At 40.8% G+C, this 27,936-nt stretch overlaps 2 protein-coding genes across 2 annotated transcripts; one reads left to right on the forward strand and one right to left on the reverse strand.

Moving 5' to 3' along the window:
• Nucleotides 1-2,440: 2,440 nt before the first annotated feature.
• Nucleotides 2,441-16,958, reverse strand: LOC134446677 (zinc finger protein ZFP2-like). The gene is made up of 9 exons (XM_063195991.1): nt 16,377-16,958; nt 13,297-13,490; nt 13,084-13,188; nt 12,040-12,135; nt 11,284-11,394; nt 8,746-8,866; nt 5,853-6,176; nt 2,970-4,095; nt 2,441-2,643 (listed from the first exon to the last, which is right to left on the reverse strand). Exons 1-8 carry the CDS (start codon nt 16,600-16,602, stop codon nt 2,990-2,992), a joined length of 2,283 nt encoding a protein of 760 aa, XP_063052061.1. The 5' UTR covers nt 16,603-16,958; the 3' UTR covers nt 2,441-2,643; nt 2,970-2,989.
• Nucleotides 16,959-17,219: 261 nt separating this feature from the next.
• LOC134446678 (uncharacterized) lies at nt 17,220-25,046 on the forward strand. The gene is made up of 9 exons (XM_063195992.1): nt 17,220-17,807; nt 18,311-18,504; nt 18,593-18,697; nt 18,865-18,960; nt 19,602-19,712; nt 20,768-20,888; nt 22,298-22,738; nt 23,640-23,828; nt 23,983-25,046. Exons 1-9 carry the CDS (start codon nt 17,423-17,425, stop codon nt 24,672-24,674), a joined length of 2,334 nt encoding a protein of 777 aa, XP_063052062.1. The 5' UTR covers nt 17,220-17,422; the 3' UTR covers nt 24,675-25,046.
• The last annotated feature ends 2,890 nt before the right edge of the window (nt 25,047-27,936 follow it).

The following is a 27,936-nucleotide window of genomic DNA, read 5'->3' on the forward strand; positions in this document are numbered from 1 at the left end:
CCGATGGAAAAAAAAAAATGTGGCCCTCATCATCAAAGTTGCCCTTTCCTGAGCTAGAGATATTTATACAGGACATGGGGAATCCCGCCACGTCACTCGCTTATCCTCAGCTTTCAGCCAATAGAATGTCTACGCCTTGGTTTTATAAGTCTTTGTCTGTTTCCGCTCTTTGCTACTCAGAGTAAGCAGACGCCGACGCCCCACCTCCATCCCCTTCAACCTCCATCTCCTTCAACCTCCATCTCCTTGGACCCCGTCTCCAACCTCCATCTCCTTGGACCCCGTCTCCTTCAACCTCCGTCTCCTTGGACCCCATCTTCTTCAACCTCCATCTCCTTGGACCCATTTTTTTTTAGGAAAAGCACAAAAGCACAACAAATACCTCTTAATGTATGTCCTCTACAAGTCTTCTGTTGTCCAGTCTTGCACTTTAAATGTCTGTATGAGCACTGTCTATGTCCATACTGTCTTAAGTCCATGTATAAGTACTGTCTATGTCTATACTGTCTATGTCCTTACCTAGATTAGTCTATGTCTGTATGGGAAAGCAAGAAATGTAATTTCAAATTCTTTGTATGACCAGTGCATGTAAAGAAATTGACAATAAAACCTACTTGACTTGACTTGACTTGACTTGACCCCGTCTCCTTCAACCTACGTCTCCTTGGACCGCATCTCCTGCGACCTTCGTCTCCTTGGACCCCATCCTAACCCTAACCCCCTAACCCTAACCCTAACCCTAACCCTAACCCTAACCCTAACCCTAACCTACGTTTCCCGATGTCCTGTATCCCTGGTCCGCTTCACCCATGAGCCACCGTCACCAGTTGGTCCCTGTCCTGTAATGGGGGTAGGCCTCGCCCCTGCCTCATCATCGGCAGGATATGAGCCCCCCGTTTTACAAATTATATTCTGCAGGTCGGGGACCTGCGCCAAAGAGAAATGTTGCCTCCCTGTGTATTAATAAATACCTTTCATTTCATTTTGTCTATTGAGTCTTCTATGGTAGAATAATTAATTCATGCTTAATGCATTCTTGCAGTTTTTACTATGTGTGCAAAAAGTTTACTGATTAAATCATGGAAACAAATAAACTTTTTCATGATATTCTGATTTTTTGGACTGAAGCTGTGTGGTAAATGGCATGGACTGCATTTATATAGCACCTTTCCACTCTTTCGAATACTCAAAACACTTTACATTGTATGCCTCACATTCACCAATTCACACACCGCAGTGGCTGCCACACAGGGTACCACCCTGCCACCTGGAGCATGGGGTTAAAGGTGCACTATGTATATTTGTAGCAGTTTATTTCCAGAATTCATGCTGCCCCTTACATTTTTATGAATACTTACCACCACCATCAAATTGTAAGTATTCCTTTTGACCAAGAAAACTGCAATTTTCATACATGACAAAGGGGATCTTCTCTGTGTCCATCACTTTAAATTTCAAGACATAGAAATTTGTAGCTACAAAACTCACCGTGCTTTAGTCATACTAATAAATATTCGTTTATTACTTTGTATATATTCATCATGAAAAGATAAAATTTGGCCATAGGCTACACAGTTTCAAAGAGCAGCATAGTTGCAATACCTACTCTGACCACCATCCTACACAGGGCACCTTTAAGTATCTTGCTCAAGGTTAAGTGTAACGAAGATGCACGAAGCACTCGCGAGAGCCAGGCTAACATCAATAAGGTCAGGCAGAGCAAGGCTCGAACTTCCAAACTTTTGATTTCTGAACAGCACCTTCCACACCTGAGGGACCACTACCCCATATTTATGTACAAGTGTCAGGTGTGAAACAAACAGTGTGGCCAGTTGGTGAAATTTACAATTTTCCCTTCGGGGTGGCGTGGTCGGGCGATATGGTGAGCCGGTGTCATAGTTACCCCGGTAACGATAACATGTGCCATCAAATTTTTTAATGTGTGTTTATGACTTGAGACCAGTGAGCCTTTCGTCTGAATGAGAAAGGCCCAAATGTATCCTCTTGAAAGAACACTAACTTCTGACGTACTTGAGCATAAATAAAACCTGAAATAGCCCAATCCTTTGGAATTATGAACTAGCAGTTTGCATTTAAAAAGCTTACAATAGCTAAAACGCAAAATACATGCATGCATTCCTGCCAGCGGACATCTCAACCTTTCAAATTGTGACTGGCCATTGACAGCTTCTTTGACTGACTGTCATTATTGGGAACATTTCTTCTCTTTCCCCCTGAATGAAAGTGGCGATGAAATGAGATGAAAGTATCAGGGTCTTTTTAAAACTGTAACTAAGTAAAAGTAGATAATTGCTTGAAAATGGAAGTAGAAGTAAAAAGTCGGATGACAAATAATTACTCCACTAAGTACAAAGAACCCAAATTTCTACTTAAGTACAGTAACAAAGTATCCACAATACATTACACAGATATCAGGACATACAATAGGTACACACTTTTATTGATGCACACCAGTCAAAGGTCTGCTTTCCATGTTCATTCACACATACAAACACTTAACACCACATCCCAGAGATAATGGACAAATGTGGTAGCAATGCCATGACAAAGGTATATGTATGCAATGCGATACATGATGTAATGCTAGGTACAAAACTGCTTAATAACAACTGCCTTAATATACTGCTGCCCAGGTAGCAATGTTTATCTGGCCCATTGTTGGACCGATCCTTTTTTCACGAGTGAAAACAGTCGGCCCAATTCTGGCTTTGTCCGCGGCCCAATAATGGTCCTATTACCGTATGCCGACAGTGTCGGCTCAGTGTTGGATCAGTTACTGCATGAGACTGACCGTTATTTTCTGTGTTGGCTCGGTTACTGCATGAAGTGACAGTTATTTTCAGTGTTCTAGTGTTGGCTGAGTCACGGTAACCAGTGTTCCAGCCGAGCCGACACTCAGCCGACATTCCGCCAAGATCGGGCCGACTGTTCTTAACGGTTCTTGCTACCTGGGTGGTAGACCCAGATATCATTTATGAACACGTGAATGAACTTTCATATTGTATTGCACTGAAAACTTCTTTCCACACGCCAAGCACTCATACGGTTTCTCCCCCGTGTGTGTCCGCATATGTCTCTTCCATTGAACTTGCATGCGGAACCGTTTTGAACACAAAGTGCAGGGGTAAGGTTTCTCGTTTGTATGGAGTCTCCTGTGTATTTTCAAATGACACGACATTGTAAAAGCTTTCTCACAAAACTCACATTTGTACGGACGTTCTCCAGTATGAGTCCGTGTGTGAATTAAACATGCTCCTGAGGAGGGAAAACCTTTACCACAGAAAGAGCATAAGTAAGGTTTCTCACCAGTGTGTATTCGCTTGTGAGCAACAAGACTTGTTGACTGTTTAAACCGCTTTCCACATATTGAGCACTCATAGGGTCGTTGCCCTGTGTGGGTTCGTATGTGTTCTGTTAATATACATTTCAATCTAAAGGTCCTGCCACAGTAAGAGCACTCATAAGGTCTCTCTCCAGTGTGAATTCTCTCATGTTCTGCAAGGCTTATTTTCTTTTGGTAGATTTTGTCACATTTGGAGCATGCATACAATCGTGGTGTTTTGTCTCGTGCTGTTTGTCTGTCTGGCTGGTTGTGTGCTGTGGTGGCAGTTCCACTCTGTCGCGATACATTCTTCTCTACTGCATGGGATTTCTTGTGTCGCTCAAAACTATTTTCAAACAAATAGACTTTGCCACATTCAGTGCAACGTAATGCCCCATCCTCTGTCCTCTCAGGGTTAACAGTCTCCTTGTCTACGTTGGTTTGTACAGAGGTGGATAATGCATTCTCCTCTCCTGTGGACGGCGGGTCCTTCTCCTTAGTCTTGTTCTTTACAGCCTTCTCAAAATCAGAACTCATTTGTTTGTGGATTTTCTTGTGTCTGTTCAGCCAACCTTTACTCAAATAGACTTTGCCACATTTGGTGCACCTGAATGCACCATAATGTGTTTTTGCTGGGTAGACAGCCACCTTGTGCAAGCTGCTTTGAACTGTGGGGGATAACACATTCTCTTCTCTTGTGGATGGTGGGTCCTTCCCCTTGTTCTCGCAATTTACAATCTGGTCAACAGCACCTACAGAGCATGAATCATAAACGTGTAAATGCAAAAACAACTACTGGAACATTTTACAGCAAAGCACAGGGAAGACTTCTCATCTTATCCAGAATTCATGTTACACATTCACTAATGTTACCTTTTTCACGAATGCTTACCACCACCATCAAGTTATTTTTCTTAAATAGATTTTTTTAAACATTTTTAAAAAACCAACACACCAAAACAAAGACAGCAAGCAAGGAGCAAAACACACACACAGACACACACACACAGACACACACACACACAGACACACACACACACACACACACACACACACAGACACACACACACAGACACACACACACAGACACACACAAAAGGAAGAACAAAAAAACAAAAACAAAAAACAAAAAACAAAAGTGCCCACAAACATCAACCACACCCCACACTGACCTCCACTCCCTCTAAATAGTTCAAAAATGGTCCCCAAACCCGATTAAATACAGTATCTCCTCCTTCCCCCCAACACTGAAAGTAACACCACCATCAAATTCAAAGTATTCGTTGTGACTGGGACAATTGCACTTTTCATTCATGAAAAAGGGGATCTTCTACATGGTCCGCCATTTTGAATTTCCAGAAATAGACATTTTTAGCTGCAAAAATGACTGTACCCAAAATGACTGAAATAAATACATTTGATTATGTTTTATTTGGCACCATAGGCTTCCATTGCTGCATTAAAGGTGAACTGTGTATAATGGTGGCCAGAGTAGGTATTGCAACTATGCTGCTCATTGAAACTCTGCTTCCTATTGCCAAATATTATGAATATTTACTAAATAATAAATCAATATTTACTAGTATGACCAAAGTACAGTACTGTAAGCAGCTAAAAATGTCTATTTCTGGAAATTCAAAATGGCGGGCCATGGAGAAGATCCCCCTCTTCATGTATGAAAAGTAAAATTTTCTCAGTCATGATGAATACTTACAATTCTATGGTGCTGGTGGGTATTCATGAAAAAGCCAACATTTACAAATGGGTAGCATGAATTCTGGAAATAAATCACTAAAAATATTACACAGTGCACTTTAAATTATGCCTTTACTGTCAGTCCCTTTTCATACGTTTTTTCGCCTATCCATATTGTTGGATCAACAGACAATAACCTGACTTTCAATTAATCAAATACCTTCAGAAATATGAAAGCTACAACCGTCCCAAATCAAGTTTTACGTACAAAAATGAATTTGTTTAACCGAAGAAAGATGAGTCATTTAATGAACATGGAAAGGGCAGATTTTGGCAATACAATATAGCCCGGCAGGCCAGATAATTTATTTTGAATTACTTCTATGGAAGAATGTTCTTTCATCACTTTTGCTTTTAAAGGAGCACTGTGTAAGATGGTGGCCACTGGCCAGAGAAGGTATTGCAACTATGCTGCTCATTGCAACTGTGCTGCCTATTGCCAAATTTAACATTTTCATGAATACTGAATATTAAACAAATATCTACTACTAATATTTGCATCTAAACATGCCTATTTCTGAAATTTCAAAATGGCGGACATGGATAAGATCCAGCTTTTTATGTATGAAATAATGAATACTTGGAATGTGATGGTGGTGGTATTTGTGAAAAAGGTAACATTTCTGGAAATTATTAAACAGTGCACCTTTAAATGCATGCAACTTCCACTTCCACAACGCAGTCTTGGTAGTTTTTTGTACACTCAAAAAAGATGCAGTGAGTTTAACAAGATCTTTACAAAGAGAAGACTCACCGTTTAGTCCATTTGTCGCATTCAGTTCTGTTTCACTAAATGATGTTTGGCTACACTGTTCTGGGTCACTCTGTTGGTTGTGTTGACTGGCGTCATTCTGTCCTTCATCCGAGTCTCTCTGTGGGTCTCCTTCATCCACATCTCCACTCCAGTCCTCATCGTTTGAGTCTCCAGGTTGGTTTGACTCGTTCTGACTTGGGGATTCATGAGGTGTTGCTAAAGAATTATCTGATTTTCCAGAGGCAATAAGGACTCCTTGCACATTAGGTGAATCAGATAATGTGGAGAGAATAGTGTTGGTCACGATTGGAGGTGATGAAGAGTCTGGAAGGACAAATTCAAAAAGAAGGATACATCTCAATAGTTTGAAATTACATTCCCTATATATGAATTCCACCCCACACCATTCAGAATGCAGTCAGAAATGGCAGCCTTGTAGAGTGATAACATCTCGCTATCTGCAAGAATATCATCTTGTTGTGTTTTTGTCCATTAGCAGCGCTTTCTTTCCTGTTATGGGGTGTAGTTCTCGACAGCTCCCAAGGTAGCATAAACCAGCAAATTACCTAGTTACAAAGCAATTCCTCATTGGCAACCCACTAAAGCGGTTAGTAATGACGCTTTAGAGAAATAGGGTCCTGATCAGGACAATTTACTTCAGTCACTAACAACCAGCCAAAGTGGCTAGTGCGTTTTCTTTTCTATCAGCCAAGTGTAAGGAACATCATGCACTCCATCACTTCCACTAGCAACCTTAATACAATGTTTCGGAAGGGGGGTAACCCCCATTCCAACGTCCCGCCATGATTGTCCCCTTTGTTGTACCCTGTGTGTGTACATCACCCCATTCTGACAACGTTTGTGCGAGTGTCCCCCTTATGTCACAAGCTTGTGGTACCCTATGTAGGGGTTTACACATGTTTAATCTCAGCGAGGGGGAGGGACGGTACCATGCACTACGACTAACATGCACAGTAAATGCTACCATTTAAAAAACAAGCGTTAAGTCAGACTAAAATAGCCATGCAGCGATTCCCTCCCTGTTTGGGTTCCCAAACTCAGGCAAAGATTTCCATGCAGTCCCTCAGATCTTAAACCAGATATGGTTCATAAGTGCGCTATCTGAAATTAGAATTCAGTAGCCTATGTATGCATACGTCTTTGTTCTCGCTGGAGAACGGGCTTCTCGTGATGTATAAAACGATCGAGAAGATGAAGATAGGGGGCGGATGGAGGGTGCGAGCGAGAAAGCGAGTTTCTGACTAGGAGCAGGTGAGTGGGGAATAAATACAGTGTTGATAATTGAAGGGAATGAGATTCAGGTGGGTAGGTAGGCGTGCCTGTACTAACGCGCAAGAAATGGACGAATGACAGACGAGCAGGGAATACAGAGCAGGTGTTAATTTAGACCTGTCAAATTTCATTACGCTTCTCCCGAACTTTCGTTTCGTAAACAGAACGACATTTAAAGTCACTGTTGTTAGAAGATCCATTTGCTGCCAAGCTTTAACTTCTTGGCAGATGTTTTGAAATATTAAGCTCGATCATGACGGTGCAGTGCTGCGCCAACCGAGCAGAACGCATGTTTCAATGCATTCTGGTTAGAATTGCGCATGCGTTCTACTCAGTTGGCGCAGCAATGCTTCATCACGAACGAGCCCATTGCTTCAATACTTTTCCCCACACTGTTCTTTCTTCAATTACACCGCGTTCCACATTATTACGCAAATTACATTTTTTGCCGTTTTCCCAAATAATCAATAGAAATGACAGTCGTCATATTTTTCAAGTCATCAGCCATTAGAGTACAATTTTAAACATTTTTGAATGAACCTTCCAATGACAACGGTATTTTTTAAAATAATAAAAAACTTAAAATGCCCAAAATGCTCTGTTCCAATTAATTACGCAAAACAGTTTTGTAGTGTTGTAATCCAAATTTCTTTTTTTTTCCCATTTACATCAAAACAGTTGGCATTTGGTACCTTCAATACATTTCAATGTTCAAAACTTTGCTATAAGCTGTAACTGGAATGCTGCATTTAATATTGAAGTTATGGAAGCCCAGATATCCTTGATGCTTTGATCTCAGCTGTTTTTGTTTGTTTGGTCGGGTGACCCACACTTCACTCTTCAATATACCCGTAGATTTCCATGCCACGTTTAGGTGCTTTGGAGATGATGACATTCTAACTCACCAGACATAACATCCCATTCATTTTCAATGGGGTTTTATGTCTGGTGAGTTAAAATGTCGATACCACCAAAGCACCTAAACGTGGCATGGAAATCTATGGGTATATTGAAGAGTGAAGTGTGGGTCACCAGACCAAACAAACAAAAACAGCTGAGAGCAAAGCATCAAGGATATCTGGGCTTCCATAACTCCCATGCAATGCCCTGCCATTGACTTCAATGTTAAAGGCAGCATTCCAGTTACTAAGACAAAGAGGTTATCATCAAGTATTGAACATTGAAATGTAATTTAGAAGGTACAAAAATCCAACTGTGTTGATGTAAATGGGAAACGAAGAAAGAAATTTGGATTACAACACTACAAAACTACTTTGCGTAATAATGTGGAACAGAGCATTTTAAGTTTTTTATTACTTAAAAAATACCGTTATCATTGGAAGGTTCATTCAAAAACGTTTTAATTGTACTCTAATGGCTGATGACTTGAAAATTATGACGACTGTCATTTGCATTGATTATTTGGGGAAACAGCGAAAAATGTCAGTTGCGTAATAATGTGGAACGTGGTGTATATTATTCATTTGTGGTGTATCTGCAGAGTACCAGCTCCTCCCACAGCAAAACAGCACTGTGACAAACAGTAATACATACAATGTTTAAGTTGCAAACGATTAATAGCATTTGACACTTAACTGACCTGACTTCAGATGTGTTAAATCTTTGCACAGAAGGAAGAACTTCTGAAAATGTTTTGGGTCATGAACCATCTGTAGACAATCCTCCAAGATCCAAGGGCTTTCATCAAACCAATCGGCTACCTGTAAGACATAACACCAGAGTGATATATCCTATTTGATTTAAAACACTTTATATGAGGGGCATCCTATGTCTATTCACACTATGCCCTAGAATCTCCCCAGGTGAACGCCTTTGGAAACGTATTGTACTTTGGTCGTACTAGTAAATATTAGTTTACGAGGGACGACCATGATTTCAAACAGTTTTGATTTTCTTGCGACCCTACGATTGCACGATAATGATGTGAAATCGCTTGTCGTTACCCCATGTACACTACACGATGCTCGACTCACGAATGACATCCTATTGAGCAAGAAATCGGTTCGACTGACAAACATTTTTGCAAATGACAAATCATGGCAAAATCGGGCAAAAATTCGTACAGTGTAAGCCCGGCTTAAGTTAGAAGTAGGGGTAATTGGCTATCATCGATGTGATGAGATTAATGTCGGTGCAATGGTTGTTGCGTTGACAGATGAATTCTTGCCACAAATTCTCACTGTGTGTTCTTGTCTACAGGATATGTTTGAATACATTTTGGTTAGCTAGTAGCCTACAAGTAAAGGGATCTGCAGCCTGGAGTACAAAGTATGACATACAGCCTTAACTATATCATAGTTATATCAATTTCTTACTGCATGTACACTTGGATTTCTTAAGAACTCCAGTTCAGAGCTTAGTTCGATTAATGGCAATAGCTTGACCAAGCTGTGCATACATGTACTGAAGTGAAGTAAAAGCCGAAAGCCCACCTGGGAAACTCTAACTCCCACTGTCATTGTGACACAGCACTCCACAGCACACAGTGCTCACTGCACACGATTAATTTGTATTTATGCCTCACCCATACAAGGGGGGAGACCCCCAATGTCGCCCCAAGGGAGCAGTGCTGCGGGATGGTGCCATGCTCAGGGTACCTCAGTCATGGAGGAGCATGGGGGGTGGGGAGCTTAACCAGCAACCTTTGGGATACTGTCTGATGCCCTAACCTCTTACCCACGACTGCCCTGAGTGATGTACAAACCCCAACTCCGGTGAAGTTGGGACGTTTGGTAAACAGTGAATAAAATCAAAATGCTATAATTTTCAAAACATTCAATCTATTCATTAGATGGAGAATAGTGAAAAGACAACATATTAAGTGTTAAAACCGATAAAAAATATTGTTTTGGGGGACATATGTACTCATTCTGATTTGATAAATGCAACACGTGTCAAAAGAGTTGGGACGGGGACAATAAAAGGCAGCAAATGTCGAGGAAGACTAAAAACAAAACAAAAGACAACACTTAACAGTTAAATACATTAACCGATGAGATGATTTTATATAAAAAACAGTGTTAATTCCTATCTTGGACATGATTTCACCAGCTTAAATGGTGGGTGTATTCCTTGTCATGTTTTGCAATGTTTTCCTTTCTGTAGGGCTTACAGTGTGACAGGTCTTGACCAAAAGCCCACCATTTTATCACCTGCTGGTCCTTATGATGGAGCCAAACTGTTAAAACATAGTAGAGAATGCGATTTGACCTTACTATGTGGCAGTAATCGAATATCTCCCTTCAAAATATAATGCATGAGTGGCTTTTCATGCTGTTTAAAACCCATTTATACCATTCAGTACTGTATTTAACTCTACAGATGAGTGAGAACATCTTAACCAATGCCCTACTGCACCCGCATGCCATCATGGAGGTTGACTTTTGAAGTTAGCACTAACACAAGTTGGATGGTCCATTTTCACTGTAGCACAGGATGTGCAATGCTCTATTATTGTCAAAAAGAATGGACTTCTACAACTTCTGCTGACTTCTGTAAGCAAATGACAGTTTCCCATGTCTTCTGGGTCTATTTCAAGTGAGCTCAGGTGCTTAGGAGAATGTTACACCCCTGTGTCATTTGCACACATTAAGCATTCTTAATATGGTCAATTTTCAATAGCTCTAATTCCTGGAGTGCTAGAGTGAGACTACAGCCAATATATATTTCATGATGTCATGAACCTATACAATGATTTTAATAACAAAAATATGTCTTATATACACTCAATCGTGGTAAATCAAAGGGAATTCAAAAATGTATGTAATAACTATGGTAATTATTCCCTTTGCATCTTTAATTCTGAGTGACTCAGCCTCTCTGTGATGATCCTATACCTGGACACCTATATTGTCCGTCAGTACAATTCATTTTGAAATGTTCTTCTTTGTTGTTTTATCTTATTTGGATGTTTACTAAATTTCAAGTGTCACATGTGTCCCCCAAAATAATATTTTTTCTCGGTTTTGCTTTTAACACTTAATATGTTGTCTTTTCACTATTCTCCATCTAATGAATAGATTGAATGTTTTGAAAATGATAGCATTTTGATTTTATTCACTGTTTACCAAACGCCCCAACTTCACCGGAGTTGGGGTTTGTATATCTGACAGCATACCTGATAGAAGCTTGGCACTGGTAGCAACATTTCCAATCTGGACAGGAACTCTTCCACCAGAGACTGCAGAGCTGTGTCAAATCTCTGGCCATAATGCAATGGGTAGGTGTCCTACAGAAAATGACAGAGGAACATGTTTGGAATGCAAACTTTTACTGTATGTTTACTACGATTTCTTTTACATGAAATTGCATTCAGCTATTATAAGCATTACATTAGGCAGACATTTTTATAAAAAAAAGCACATAATCATAGTATACATCACTTGCAGATAAAAAGTGCACGGAAATATACAGGACAATAACTGCAGGACAAATAGGATTACCGTTTTTGTTTATTATTATTATTATTATTATTATTATTATTACTATTATTAGCACAGAATTAAGTAGAGAGCGGGCATCAGCATTTCCCTCTCAGGGCTGGCAGTTTCAAACTCAAACTAATTGAGAAGGGGAGCATTTCTCCTTAGAGTTCTTGGCCATCTGACAGGAAATTATTATAATCACAATATTGTTCAGAATCAAATACACACAATAGCAAACAAGTCCTTGAGTAGCAAGGCGATAAACAATAACAACAGCGTAAAGAGGATCATGGCACAGTCATTAGTTCTGGCGCATTGTTCCAAGGCAGTGGCACGAGAGCCAGACACCAGAATTTACATTAGTAGTTTAGTCAGTCCCAGGGTTTTTTTCCGAATCACTGAAGGCAGGACAAGTGCCAGATCGATTCATGTCACAGTTTCAGCCTCACTTGGAAGTAATGTCTTCTATACTCAGGGCTCTTCACAAGGGCCTGGATGAGATCCACAAAGTTCCTCACAGCATCATCAACGGTCTGGTCCATCTCCTTTCAAAACGGAGCAGAACAACAAGCCAGTCTTGGCAACACAGAAAATACAATAACTACAGCACTAGCACACAAACCATGAATTACATTTATAGGTCAATGACGTTTTAACGACAGTTAATGCCACTATTGTATGGATTTTTTTGATCATCTATGAAGCATATTCATTGAAGCACATTAATTGCAAATCACTTAAAACATGTATGATGACGTTGTACCACCTGAGGTCTGAGCAAAAAAAAAAAAAACATCATTAGCAGGGGTGGAAAGTAACAGGTGAAATCCGCAAAAAATGGGCGTAACTCGTCCTAGCAAGGCTAGGACACTTCACTGAGAAATGGCCATTGACCCTTATACAGCAGGGATGGAAAATCACTGGAATGCCTCTCCCAGAGATTAGTACCATCTACACGACGCACTGTCTAGGGAGAGTGCAGAACATCCTGCGTGACAGCCACCATCCTGCCTATCAATTGTTCCAACGGCTACCCTCAGGTAGAAGGTACAGGTCCCTTCAGAGCCGGACTAAAAGACTGGCCAACAGCGTTTACCACCAGGCCATTAGACTTTTGAATTTGCAGGACTGCTGAGGAACATTACTGCCTAAAATGTTATCCATCTATCCTTTGGACATTTCTCATTTCTGTGTGTGCGTGTGTGTGTGTGTGTGTGTGTGTGTGTGTGTGTGTGTGTGTGTGTGTGTGTGTGTGTGTGTGTGTGTGTGTGTGTGTGTTTGTGAGAGAGGGGGAGTGTCGAGCATTATGCACTTAATCTTTGTTGCACTTTAAGTGGGATGGGGGGGTCAAGCACTGGTGTCACTTTTACCTCTTATTGCACTTTACTTGAAAACCTGCTGCTACTAAGTGTTGAACCCCAAACACAATTTCGTTACCTTTTTGATAAAGACAATAAACTCTTGAATCTTGATACAAATTGTCGTTTTCTCACCCCATCACTGAAAGAGCTTTCAGCAATCCTTGAGACTCTTTCCAGGTGTGGCTGTATCATCTGTCTGGTCATTGATGGCTGATCATGGCATAATTCTAACAAAAACTGTCAAATAAATAAATAAATAAAAGCATATAAATCTATAATACTTAAACTTCTGATGTCACTGAAAATACATGATATTTCACTGCACTGTGTGTTGTGCTCGTTCACCTTCGTTCTCAGTCCAAGAAGCAGTTCAGTCTTTTCCTCAGTGCTCAGTAGGTCAGGGACCAACTCCAAAACAACAGAAACAAACTCCTCCACCCTGTGGTAGGACTCGACTTGCCGCTGCTGGACCACTTGCCAAATGGACGCTGACAATAGTCTCAAAGGTGGGACCCACATCCGCAAGGACGATGTCAGCTCTGCAACAAGTATGCAAGAAACCAGAATTATGTTCCCACAACAGGTTGACAAATTTTGTTTGGTAGTTCCCCACTGCTATTTACAATACATTTCCAAAAGTAGACGCATTCACTAACCCGCCCAGACTTATGCACTTAAGCATGCACTGCACTCCCATTCCTACTACACCTGAAGTCACAGCCATTATTACAGCATCCATCAGCTCGGTGGGAAGGCTGTCCACAAGGTTGAGGAGTGTTGTTTATAAGACTGTCTGAACATTCTTCCAAAAGTGCAATGGTGATGTCACAACACTGAAGGCTGCTCTCAGTCATTCTCCACTTTATTTAATCCCAAAGTGTTCTGTTGGGTTCATGTCAGGACTCAGGACTCTGTGCAGTGCAGGTCAGTCAAGATCAGTGATGTAGTCGAGACCGCTTAGTCCGAGACCAACACCGGAGGGTATCGAGGATCATGTACGGTCGAGCGTGGAGTCCCCACAAGAGTAACGTGGCCGTGTCGGAATGGCGGTATGAAAAAGTGTGGAGGTGTGTCGGAATGGCAGTATGTCGGAATGGCAGTACGTCGGAATGGTGGTTTCTAGTTCATATTGAAGCATGTTAATTTTAGGCCTTGGGTTGAGTCTAATTATGGTAGGCTACTTTTCTTAAGTTCAAACTAGTTCGTGATCACAATCTCTAGCACTCTAGAGCTAGTCTGTTTTCGGTCTTTACTTGGGGTCACGCTCTCTTGGTTTCGGCAGAGAGACTCTTGTGGGGAGTCCACGCTTGAGCGTCAACCGTATCTCGTGCCATTTGTGAAATCCTTACGAAATAAAACCAGAACAAATCAACTATAAACTTCATGGTGCCGTCACGATATAGCCTCGTTTGTCGTGGCTGGGTGACGAAAGGGGGAATTGACAATTGGGGTAGTTTGGTTCTGGGGGGAAGAATAATGGGCACGGACGTCAACAATCAAGCGTGAGTGAAGGGTAACTGGAAACGGGACTCACTAGTTTCATACCGTAATCATTTCAAACAAGCGCTTTATGGTTAGGGTTAGGTTTAGGGTAAGGTTAGGGTTAGGTTTAGGGTTAAGGGTAGGGACAACGTTGGAGGAAGGGAGAGATGACATGAAGCTGACACGACGACAGGGCTCCCCTCCCGGAATGCACGCTGCTCGGGTGCGCTCTCTCTCACACTCGCGCTCTCTCTTGCCCTCTCTCACTTTCCCAGACTACTGACGACAGTGAGCGTTGCCCAACGACGAAAAATGAGGCTATATCATGACGGCACCACGAAGCATGTGGGTGGTTGACGTTTAAGGGCGTAACGCAAAAAAAAAAAGTTTTTCCAATTCCTGAAAAAACGATGGGAAAAATTGGGAAAAAAATAGAAAAAAATCAACTCATAGTGGTCCGTGGAATTTCGCCTGATTTTTGCCATTTTTGGGAAAATGTGGCCTGCGGTGTGACATCCTTGGTGTGACATTTCTGTAAGATACAATAGAATCAAAGAAAAGGGGGGCACACCTTGCATCAATTTTTTCTTTATTTTTCTGTGCACACTGAGGAAGGCACACGCCGAAACGCGTCTGTGCACAGAAAAATAAAGAAAAAAATTGATGCAAGGTGCGCCCCCCTTTTCTTTGATTCTAAGTATTCATTTGGGACAGCACCCTTAAAAGTTATCAAGAAACCTGAGTGAAGCCTGCTACCTACTTGATTGTGTAAGATACAATAAAAATATTAATATTCTGTACAAACATATCCCCCATGCTCATTGTACTATTGTGTATACCCCACCCCACACATACACTACTAACCACCCGCACCCCCATCCCCATCCACACACGCCTATGCATTGTACAAGCAGATTACTGTGATTTCACTGCTTAGTTTCAATGTATTACTTGTAATAATTGTATGAATGTGACAAATAAATCTCCTGGTACCCTTATATCCTTGCATGATACATGAAAAACAAGTAAGGACTGAGTAACACATTGTAAGCGTGTCACACCGCATGACATGAAGTCACACCACAGGAAATTCACTGCATTTTGGGCATTTTAATCCCTTTGTACACATGACTGACCTCTGGGATCATGCTAACTAGATAATTATATTGTGTTTAATCTTAATATGTGTTTTCATTTATAAAAAAAACTTTTTTCCCCTTCTATTAGAGCAGTCACACCACAGGACACCATAAAATGAACCTAAGCATTGCGTGACAGAAACATTGCAATATGCAGACATATTAAGAGGTGAAGAGTCACCTTAAACTTCCACAGCACTCTCCAATAACTGAGGTACTGACTGGTTAGGAGCCAGTCTTTAAGACCCTTGTAGTTGGCCTTGCAGCTGCCCGTTCACCAACATTGACATACATGTCACCCCACAGGACGCAATTTGTGTTACGAAATGGAACTTGTAGCTAATATTACTGTCTTGAATTTTTTTCACATTCACATATCTTAAAATCAAGTTAATATTTATGCAATCATGCCAAATGCTTCATACATTATTCAAAATGCTGTTGATTAATTTATATATATTATATTCCAGGTTGCATAATGTTACAGTCACACCGCAGGATATTTGACATACAAACCTTTACATAAATATTAACAAAAATGTTTCTTCTCATCTCAGACTAATATGAAACATAATGTACCACATCTTCTTTATTGACATTTGTTTTTAAGAGGAAAAATATCAGTTTTGTAGGTTTTTAACCAATGTTACGAAAAAACGTCTCCCACGTCGCGAGACTGGGCGAGCGTACACCTTGGCTTAAACGGTGTGTCCGGAGCTGTCCATGTGCGTGGTGCTGAAACCTGCTTTTTTGTCTTGTTTGGAGGCATAATGGCATGGCAAGTGAAAAAGTGAGTGGACTCACCCGCAGCAGCGCCTTGTGTTGCCTTTGCAGCCTTTTGATGTCTACCTGTCGCTTCGTGTCGAGTTATATCATTCCAGCCACCATGGTTAACCGTTATTTCTCGGCAGCATATTGTGCAAAAAGCTCTCTTTTCGTCTTTGCCCGCTCTGACCCATGGCTTTTCGGCTTCCCATTCCTTTTTGTAGATGCATCGTCTCGAGGACTTTGATCGTTTGGTCTTGGACATTTTCTCCACACGCCCTTCCTGGAAGAATCTGTGACAATACTAGCCTACACAATTCAATCCCCTCCACGTTCCACGTTCTCTGGAAAATAGTAATAGTCGTCTAGTTACTTCTTCTTTGTCGACAGATCATGAGCAATGTTTGAATCGCCACCACCTATTGAACAGGGGTTTGTGAAGTCCTCCTACTCTGGCAAGTGGGGGGAACAATGCATTTTTAAAGGATCACAAGGACAGGATCACGCCAGTGGGATGGGTAGACGTATGACACTCGCGCAAAGGATAAACCTGTAATATAATGTGAAATGTAACAACACGACTGCAGGCGGCATTCACACGGTGGCATTTTCACATTGGTCCTGTTTTTATTTTCAGGATGAAGGGGGCTCGTCGCGCGTTGCACTTCCTGGTGTCACGATAGAAGCTTAGAGCTATCTCAGTGATTTATCCAAAATCTGTTTGTGTTTGTACTTCCCCACTTAATATTGACTTCTATATATTTAAATAACAATTCACCTCTTCAAATGAAACAGTTAGCTTCACCTGGTTGCACTAAAGACACATAATCTTTTATTCTGAAATTGTATTTACACAGGAAGTGCGCGACGTCGTAGTTGAAACACACACACATACACAAACGTACACAAACACACATGCAGCAAGGGTAGACCCAAAGACCATTAAACCCATGTTCTTTGGTTGACCGATAACTTGTGGATGCCAGCTGCCGTAAAATATTTTTGAAGAAGAAGAAGAAGAAGAAGAAGAAGAAGAAGAAGAAGAAGAAGAAGAAGAAGAAGAAGAAGACCTTTAACTGGACAGCATGAACAAAACCGCAAAGGGAAAGAGACTCTGCAGCTACAGAAAGGAATGGGAAGCCACACATCCATGGGTTAAAGCTGCCAATGACGCAAAGAAAGCGTTATGCACATTATGCTGTCGAGAAATATCAATCGGCCATGGTGGCGAGTATGATTTAACTCGCCATCAAGCTTCAAACATCCACAAAAAAGCTATTCAAGCGAGAGGATCTAGCGGCATTACCGCGAGTGCGAAATCCAGTGTTAAACTAAAGAGGACAGTACTTCAAGATGCATGTGCTGCAAGTAAGATGCACTTGGGCAGAACGCTCCAAGAAGTGATCACCAAGAATATCGAACCAAGCACTGTGGAACAACATGTAGTTTCTGACCATTCAGTAGTCAACGGTGAGCCTGTTTATTATTATTTTTGCTACTTGTTGATGCCTCCAAACAAGGGAAACGAGGGAAGTGATACATTACCACGAATGTCTCTTTGGTGGTTGGCTGGCCGACTTATTACATGCATCTGAATTACATGGCTCCGCATGTCCCCCAGAACTCCAATTGACTAGCCTACAAGTGAAATGCAGTTTGCTAAGTGCATAGTCTATTTATTTTAATGAACAACCTGATGGCAGAGATCATTGCTGTTAGCTCAGTTGAATGAGGCAGCATAACCAGAGACGGTTTAAATGCTAGAATAGAGAATCTTTGGCATAACTATCTATCAAAATCTTAGAAATGTCATGACTTCATTGTCTAAAAGGTGGGAACATGGAGTTATGGGAATTGTTAAAAAAAAACAACCCTTTTCTGCACAACAATGTTGAGGAAATGTGAATAAGAGATATGGGAACATATTGCTGATCATGTCGTGTCAATACTGATCTCTGGCATACTTGTTGCAGAGCTGACATCTTCCTTGCGAATGTGGGTACCACCATTGAGGCTACTATCAGCATCTATTTGGCAAATGATCCAGCAGCACCAATTTGAGTCCTACAACAGGGTAGAGGAGTTTGTTTCTGTTGTTTTGGAGTTGGTCCCTGACCTACTGAGCACTGAGGAAAAGATTGAACTGCTTCTTGGACTGAGAACGAAGGTGAATGAGCACAACATTTAGTGTAATGAAGATTGTGTCTTGGTGACATCCAAAGTCCTAACATTATATCTGTTTTGAAATTTCACAGTTTGTTTTAGAACTATGTCATGACGATTCATCAGTAACACTTCAGATGATGCAGCCACATCTTCAAAGAGTGTCAAGGATTTCTGAAAGCTCCTTCAGTGATGGGGTAAGAGCTGTTTCTTGAAAATGGCAGTTTGTAGATGTCATTCATGGTGCTGATGTGTGTGTGTGTGTGTGTGTGTGTGTGTGTGTGTGTGTGTGTGTGTGTTTGGTGTAGTCACTGTATTCTCTCTGTTGTGAAGACTGGGTTGTTGTCATGTTTCCCTTTGACAGGAGATGGGCCAGGCAGTAGATGCTGCTGTGAAGAACTTTGTGGATCTCATCCAGGCCCTTGTGAAGAGCCCTGAGTATAGAAGACATTTCTTCCAGGTGAGACATACAATGTGACACGGTCTGGTTAATAGTTCACGAGAGCACAAATGACAAATGTTACATGCAAGGAATATTCTGATTTAAAACAGAATGGTGGCAGTACTCTTGCCTGATTACCACGACTGCAAATCTCTTCGAGACTTGGTCTGACCAAGATCATAACAACTAACATTCTTAAATGGCATGGTTGACCCACCTCCCTTGGTTTGCTACTGGTCGAGGGCAGAACAGGCTGAGCCAAAGTTTAAACCAAACATTAGTCCCCAATAGAACGTCTCTGCTTAAACAATGTCACTGCCTTGAACACGCCTCTACCCAGGACGGTTGGAAATGCTCAATGTTGATTAGTTCCCGACAAAGTGGGTGGAGTTTCCGCTGTAGCGGGATCCCGACTCTACCTGAACAAGCTTTTGGCCTTAGTGTGTGTAGCTGAGCCGAAGGCGTTGCGTCACTGCTAGGGCGGAGCCTTGGTAGCAGTACTCAGTCATGTATACTATTTATTAATTCCGAGTGGGGCCATGTTCCGTGGATATTCCTGTTGCAAAAAGATGTTCCACACATGTAAATGGGAATATTCATGAAGTGATCTTATACTTATTTTAATTGCTAAGTCTTCATATTTCCTGTCATTCTCTTAGGACATCTATCCATTGCAATATGGGCCACAATATGACACAGCTCTGCAGTTACTGGTGTGGGAATTCCTCTCCAGATTGGAGACATTACTGCCAGTGCCAAGTTTCCATCAGGTACGTATGGATTGTTAGATGGCATGCACAGTATATTGCGATCAAAAACAATTTGCAATGAGAGAGAGAGAGAGAGAGAGAGAATATTTATTTTGCTTCCATATGCTTACACTCAAAGCCATTTATGATTAGGTCGAAGGAGGATTTTTTTTCGTCATGAAAGCTACTGTGTCGACTCAGCATGTTTTGATTCTGCATGCCATTGCCTGGCTCTTGCCTGACCAGTAGTTCCATGCAGCTTCATGAGCCCCTCTACTAGGTCTGGGAGCATGTAGCAGGATTCCATTTCTCCAGTTAAAAAAATAATCGCAGCATTCATTGCTTCATTATCAACCAATTCCTTCAAAAGCGTTTTCTGTTGATCTCTAAAGCATCACTATAGTCTAAAATGTCCTGTGACTCCTCAACGCAAGCTGACGTTGATATTGAAGCAATAATTTATTTTTTGAGTCCAGAAAAGGAATCCTGCAACTGTACGAAATTCCGAGTTTTAGTCGTAAACTAAAACAATGAGTCTCTCTGCCAATCTGCAATGTGACCTCTTCATCCTGCCCCCAGTTGTTGCAAGCTACGTCAACCGTAGCATTTACTGACTGAAACGGCTCTCTACAATATTTCTTTTGGTACTTCAAGACAGAGATTCTCGAAACAGCTGAAATATTATTGGGGTTCGAAAAAAAGAAACCGTAACCCTCTGATTGGTTGAACACAACAGGAGACACTGCACACCTGGGGGGAACTGGAGAGTTTGGTTTAATTTTTCCACGACAGGCTATAAACTTCACCTTTTAAAGCAATATTTAAGTTTTCCATTTTGGTTTATTTACAGGTTGCAATCAGATTAGTCAAGCATAGGGAAGTACAGAGAAAAGGGTCTGTTTCTTTTGTTGTTGCAGTTGCACATATGCGTGGCAAGGCAAATTCCAGTGCTTTTTATGATCCACTGAAATGATTCTGGAAACTACTTATTGTTAACGCCAAACTACTTAATGTTCCTTTTGGTTACACAAGCTATACGTAGATGTCACTCTGCCTGAACAGTTGTTTCTTTACAGGCAGCAACTTGGTTTGATGAAAACCTTTTGTTCTCGGAAGACTGTCTCCAAATGGTTAATGACCTGCAGCCCATTCAGGAGTTGTTGGTGCACTACAAACATTTTACACGTCTGTTGTCAGGTCAGTTCATGGCTAAATACTGTTGGCTAGAAAAGAAGTATGTTATTCAGAAACCACACATGTCTATACACACTATATAATTTAGGGAAAGTAGTAAACGATGCCCATCAAGATATTGTGCAGGAATGGGGTAATTTCTTTCCGATTCTTCAAGTATATGAACATATCACAATCCATTGCATTTATCATTATTTTATTTAAGTTGTCAATGTTTGGTAAACTGTGGAAACCACCATTGAATGACTGAAGGAGGTGGGCTTATAATGTTGAATTGTGTGAAAGCACGATGCAGCATTATGTTTTCCCTCGCCAAGTATACAGGGCATCTTTGTCTGAGTACCAAATAATTGAATGTTGCCAGAGGAACATGGTGGCTACAACGCCACTCTAACAGCATGTGTCACCAAAGAATCCTGACAGGAGGAGGCATTACAGGCTGGTGCTCTGCTGATTTGTGCTGTTCCCTCAAAATGAGGTACCTGTAGGGTGTTAACACAGAGATATGAACACTAGATGCTGTGCTGACGACTCTCTTGTATTGGAACCAATGGCTGAAGTCAGATCAGATGCCATGTTTACCTGCCAAATTGCTGCCATCAGATACAAGGCAATAGGTACGTATATTAACCTGTAGGTGGTGGTGGTAAGACCTATGAGAAATATCAATTCTCCGGCCCCCTGGGTTGGGTCACACGAAAAGTCTGAACACAGAATCTAGTGCTATGCCACTAACCCCTATTGCAGGAGCAGTTTGTAGCACAGCTTGATGGGTAGGCCATATCGACAAATTTTGCTTATGTCCTTGCACCGTATTGTCAAATGTAATTCAACATCCTGGTTATGGATCCAAAAAGTTCCAAACAAATCGTTGAGCTCTGTTCATTGCATGAACCACGTGACCCAGCTTTGCGGTGAGCTCATAGCTTGTCACAACTCTCCCCTAGAAATGCTGGCATCCATGGCCGTACTCATCACCTATTTATTTATAGCATAATTAAGCCATATTGGGTCTAAGGTTTTCGTTTGTCACACTTCCAGAAAACATGGGAAGCTATAGAAAACACTTTGAAAACTCATTATAGTGGTCACCAACTGATTCAGAGCTGATTGTTGTGACCTGAGGAAATGCATAAGGAAATCGGTACATTCATTTAGAATAACACTATTGTTTTGATATTATAATCAGAAAAGCACTCGGAGAGCGCACCTCCACCCTCTGGTGGAAAGAAATACGCACATACCGCAGAGAAACTTACATGCATATACCAATCAACTCAGACAAGCACATGACCTCCTTTGCGGAGGTAATTGTAAATAGGCTTGCAATATTTTATGTGTCTGGCAAAACAATGCAAACTTTTTTGTTAATGCTGATCATTACTTATATGAAGTTAATTATCTTTTCCCAGGGTTGCCACCACCCACCATGGCCAACACCATTCTCTCCACACTATCTGATACCCATTCTCCTCTTGTGCAAGCAGTCCTTGGTGCCTGTGAACCAGCAGAGATATGCGTGTCAGTACCCCATGAACCCCACAGCTCCCAGGACGAGTCAGACACATACGGTGACTCAGTCGATGAGGACTGCTGTGAAGATATGGATGAAGGAGATCCACAGCAAGACTGGCAGGAAGTAATTATTGACACCAGTGAACACGACCAACAGTGTGACCAAACCGGCCAAACATTAAATGGATTGTCATTATTGTCCATGTTGATGGACAGCAGTGGAGATGTGCACGAAGCAATAAGCGACACCATCCAACATGACCAACAGGGCGACATACAGAAGAGCATTCCGAGGGCGTTGGAGGAGAAGGACGAGAACGGGATTGGTGACTTAAATGGTGAAGATTTAGAAGTTAGATTTCCTAAAAGTGTAAATTATGTTGATGATTGTGGCTTATAATTGCACTTGCCTAGCTTTTTCTTCACTAAACCCCTCTCATGCTGTGGTAGGGTTGGGAAATGACCCAGGCCGGATTAAAAGTTACAATAGAGCAAACATTACAGTAGAGCAGTCCACCACAGCACCCTCACATACAGGAATTTTGACCATTTTTTTGTGCTTATATACTCTACCAAAGGTAAACGAATTGATTAGCTTTTGGAGGCCCATTTTTGTGTCAAGCTCTACCCGTTTCCATTTATACTAGGAACTCAAAAGCATAGCTTATAGAAATATATATATATATATATATATATATATATATATATATATATATATATATATATATATGTTTTTTGTAACTAATGAGTGTAATGCTACAACAATATTTTGTTTGCGCTGTAACTTTTTTGAGCGGGGAGATTTTCACTAAATCTTGTTTGGTAACACTATAAAAGGTATGGTACATTAACTGGTTGAATTTTGGAGGCCAATTCATCTTCCAAGATTGCTGACTTTTGCTTTGCGCGATAACTTTTGAACGGATGGACGGACTAATTGATGTGCACCAAATATTTTGTGCCTGTTACTCAGGTAACCGGTACATGAACACAAGTACACAAACTGATCATTTAATTTTGGAGGACTTACCTCAGAATGCCTCAGAACCAATGCTTTAGAGCCGCCTTTCACCCAGGTTTATACAATTTTGAGTTATCCAGTTAGTAAATACATATACTCTGCTATTCCATAATTTGTGTAAAATGGATTAATCTGATCATTAATACTCTTGACACTGGCATTACTGTGTTGAATTACTGCAGCAAATATCTTCTTTGTGGGGTATTGTCCATTACCAGGGTTGGCATCATCCATCATGGTAGACGGCAACGAGGACAGCAGTGGAGACGTGTATAAAGGAAGCCTAGAGGGAGACACAGACGAAGGAATTGACCCACAGGATCACAGTCACACCATTGAACCGCCGAGTTACCGCCACCAAAGTTGCCAGACAACCCTGAATGAGCAGGAAGAGGAAAGAACTTCTGGTAATTATTTTTAAGCTTATTGCTTTTCTCTGAAATACATATTTTCATGGACATTTAAAAAAATAATCACAAAAATGTGTGAAATATATTTTTATTAGTACTGTTTTGCGCTATGCTATGAATGTACACGTTTTCATTAGTGTTTGATCTGCAGGCTGCACGAATGCTTGTGAGAGGTCAGTGAAAATCAAGACTGAGGAAGATGACCAGCTACACACAAGAAAAGGGTGTAGGCGGAGTGGAAGGGCAAAGTATCCATGCTCCAAATGTGACCAAACATTCAGTAGTCTATCTAAATGTGAATACCATCAGGCACTTCACACAGAGGAGAGCACTCTTGAATCCTCTTACTGTGGAGAGATATTTACAGATTTAAAAGAGCACATTCACACCCATACAGGGCAACACCCCAATGAACCACTGCCCCAGAGCTCAACATCAGCTGGTCATCAACGGTGTCACACTCGTGACAAGTCCGCCGTGTGTTCTGTCTGTGGGAAAAGTTTTCCCTCTTTGTCTGCTTTGGCAAGGCATACACGGACTCATACTGGGGAGCGCCCATACACATGTGAATTTTGTGGTAAAACCTTCAGTGACATCAGCACTCTGAGGGTCCACACAAGGGTCCACACAAACGAGAAGCCATTTGCATGCACTTTATGTACAAAGCGGTTCATCTCAAATACTCGTCTGACGAGACATATGCGAACACATACGGGAGAGAAACCCTACGTGTGTTTGAAGTGTGGGAAAAGATTTGCAGAGACATGCAATTTGAAATCTCATCAACGTAAATATCATTGTGATTCCAGTCCAGATGATCACAATGTTAATCATTTATCTTAAATACATTGTGTGCCTTGTGAGCAAATGATAATAGTTACCTTTCATTTTTGTACAATTTATGTTGTTTGAAGCTTGTGATTATGTAAGACCTTTTCCTGACAGTTTTCTATGTTTGGGTCCGTGACAAGTAAGGGTTTGTACAAAGTTTGTAAGAAATTACAAAATGTTTCAATGCATTATTCTTAACATTTCCATCAGGTTTTCTGAAATGTATTTTGTATTTCTGTGTGTTTCATGGAATAAAAAAGGGCGAACTTTTTTTTTTACCAAAAGGAATGTCTAAAATGTCAAATAGCATAACGGCAATTAAAGATGTAACATTGGCTATTTACTTTCAAATACACAGAATAAAAGTATGCTTGGCAAAAATCATTCCATAACTTGAAAAGAGATTAAATTGAGATTATTTCACAACTGAATTGTATGTGATATTGCTGTGAAGAAACAGTCAAATGCTTAACCTCGTCTCTGGCATTTTCTAAATTACTTTTGACAAATCATACTAAAACTGGAAAAAAAAGTTGTCAGCACTTTGAAAAAGATGACTAACTTAGCCATTATGAAATTTCCTGCAAGAATATTTTTTATAGAATTTATTAGAATTCTACATTTAGAAATGTATATTTATTTTATATTTTTCAAGCAAGAATGAACCAGTCTGTATCAATTCGTGCAACCAGTATTTTCCATATGACTATGCATGTCTGCCATTACAGATTGGATGAACAGTAACTTCCTAAAATTAAATGAAGATAAAACTGAAGTGTTGCTCATTGGGCCTAAGAAAAAACGTGCAAAACTCCACTCAAGCCTAGGTGACCTAAGCATACACATTAAAGATAAGGTTACTAGCCTAGGTGTGGTCATAGACTCGGATTTGAGCTTTGAGCCTCACATCAACAAGATAACAAAATCTGCTTTTTTCCATCTTAGAAATGTCAACAAAGTGCGCGGCTTGGCCCCCCGACAAGACGCTGAGAAACTTATTCATGCCTTTGTCACCAGTAGGATAGACTACTGCAATGCTCTTTTCTCTGGTCTCCCAAAAAAATTAATTGACAAATTGCAACTCATTCAAAATTCTGCGGCAAGAATCCTAACAAGAACCAGAATGAGAGAGCACATCTCTCCTGTCTTGGCAGACCTGCACTGGTTACCTGTCTCATACAGAATCGACTTTAAGATTCTGCTCACAGTATTTAAAGCATTAAATGGACTTGCCCCTAGCTATATCTCAGACATGCTCTCTTTTTATGCCCCTGCTCGAGCTCTCAGGTCCACTGATGCCAAGCTGCTAAGGACCCCCACCCCCCCGCAGAAGAAGATCGGCGACGCCGCGTTTGCCTGCTATGCGCCCAAGAGATGGAACACCCTCCCCATCGAGATCCGATCAGCCACCTCCGTCGACTCCTTTAAGAAGCAGCTGAAGACCCACCTCTTCATCCTTGCCAACTCCTAGCTGCCAAGACGTCATAGTGTCCCAGCCGCCGCAGCGCCCTTACTACTCGCAATCCAGCCCTGGCAGGGGGCTCCCCTAGGTGGCCGCTGGTCTCTGCCTGAGGTTTCTTCCTGACTACAGGGGGTCTTTTTTCTCAGACCTCACTGAGCTTTTTTTCCCCCTCACAAACTATGAATCAAGCGAAAGGGAGTTTTTCCTCACCCCTGATGCCACCAGGGGCCGCACCTGAGCGCCCAATCTCTGTGTGACTATCTATGACTTATGATAGGCCCAGCCACTATGGACCTTACACATCTAAGAATCCTGGTCCTAACCTACGTTGACCTTATGACTCTACATTCTCTGTCTATCTCTTCTTCCTCTGCCTTCCTGCTTTTTCTGCCTCTCCTCTATACCTCTCCTTTTAAATCTATCTCTCCTCTCCTTTTAAATCTATCTCTAACAATGTTTTTTCCCATTTGTTAAGCACTTTGAGTTACATGCCTTGTATGACACAGTGCTATACAAATACAATTATTATTATTATTATTATTATTATCTTGATTTTAGTGACAGTTTCTTCTTAATGTTGTGCATGTGAGGTTCTCTTTCAAACTTGCTAGTGTTGTGAAGTAGCAATATGATACAAATTAAATCTGTACTACATAGAAATTGTTGGGTAAGTAGACTGTGTTTGTATGTTGACATTGTCATATGGTGCAATAGCAACACCAACATACTAGGGATGCAAATGATTAATCGATCAATGCATTAATCGATTAAAAAAGCGTTAATCGCAATTAATCGACAATTAAACTGACAAGAGATCCAGGTGAAATAGGCATGTGAAGAGTGTGTGTGAATAGTGGGAATATTTAAATCACCTTTGGATTAAAGAATTGAAATAGGATTAATTTAAATGTGGTATTATCTAAATTTTTAGTTACATTTTTTAGATCTAGTAGGGTTTTTTTTTCGAGAAACATTGAGATCTTGGGGGGGGGGAACGCTGCTTAATTAATCATAAGTCGATCGATAAGGCTATCAACTAATGATTGACTTAATCGATAATTTGCATCCCTACAACATACAGAACATGTTACTTTAGATAAAATTGTAGGTTTAGGTCAACATTTGAGATTTCAGTCACACAATGTGTAACAGGGTATGTGAAATGGTCTGAGTTGCTTCACCATCTGACATGTTTGAATGGAAATTTCGCCTTTATTGGCCTTCTGATGGAAACCTATCAAACCTAAGTTTGTGATCTGGATGTTGAGATTACATGTTGATGCAGATATGTTTTTAAAAATGAATACTTATTTTTTACAGGAATTTTGGATTGTAAATGTTTTGCTAATGTTGTTGTAGGCCTGTTTGACTTGCAACTGCAAAACACACCTGACCATGCAGAAAATGTTGAATTAAGCAGATTTCAAGAAAGGTTACTCAACTGGTCATGTAGCAGATATGTTAATCAGGGGTCTCTGTGTGGTGTCATTTTTCTGTGATGGTTTTGTGGCACAAATAAACAAATGGTCGTTATGCCAAATTGACAATTTAGGAACACAAAGTGACACCCTAAATTCCACAAATTACTGACAATATATGTGAAAATTATATTCTGTTTCTTTTAGTCACTGTTAAACAAGACAAATGTAGAATTATGCCAAAGTATTTCATAATGTGTTTGGCCGATTTTAAAGGTTGAAATGTGTAGTTCAATGGTTTTATTGTTAAGCCACATGACATTTTTACCCAATTACTTTTTTTTTTTAAAACTAAGCTTTCCTACAACAAATCATAGGAACACAAAGTGGTGTC

This window comes from Engraulis encrasicolus, chromosome 4, assembly GCF_034702125.1.
Source record: "Engraulis encrasicolus isolate BLACKSEA-1 chromosome 4, IST_EnEncr_1.0, whole genome shotgun sequence".
Classification (NCBI taxonomy): domain Eukaryota; kingdom Metazoa; phylum Chordata; class Actinopteri; order Clupeiformes; family Engraulidae; genus Engraulis; species Engraulis encrasicolus.

Coding starts and splice junctions, on each gene's coding strand:
- LOC134446677 (XM_063195991.1), bottom strand. CDS start 16,602: ATGTCCAAGACCAAACGATCAAAGTCCTCGAGACGATGCATCTACAAA. Junction 11,395..12,039: donor ATAGAAGACATTACTTCCAA/GTGAGGCTGAAA, acceptor CATTTTCTGTAG/GACACCTACCCATTGCATTA. Junction 8,867..11,283: donor CAGTGCCAAGCTTCTATCAG/GTATGCTGTCAG, acceptor TATGTCTTACAG/GTAGCCGATTGGTTTGATGA.
- LOC134446678 (XM_063195992.1), top strand. CDS start 17,423: ATGAACAAAACCGCAAAGGGAAAGAGACTCTGCAGCTACAGAAAGGAA. Junction 17,808..18,310: donor TGACCATTCAGTAGTCAACG/GTGAGCCTGTTT, acceptor TACTTGTTGCAG/AGCTGACATCTTCCTTGCGA. Junction 18,698..18,864: donor AAAGCTCCTTCAGTGATGGG/GTAAGAGCTGTT, acceptor TCCCTTTGACAG/GAGATGGGCCAGGCAGTAGA.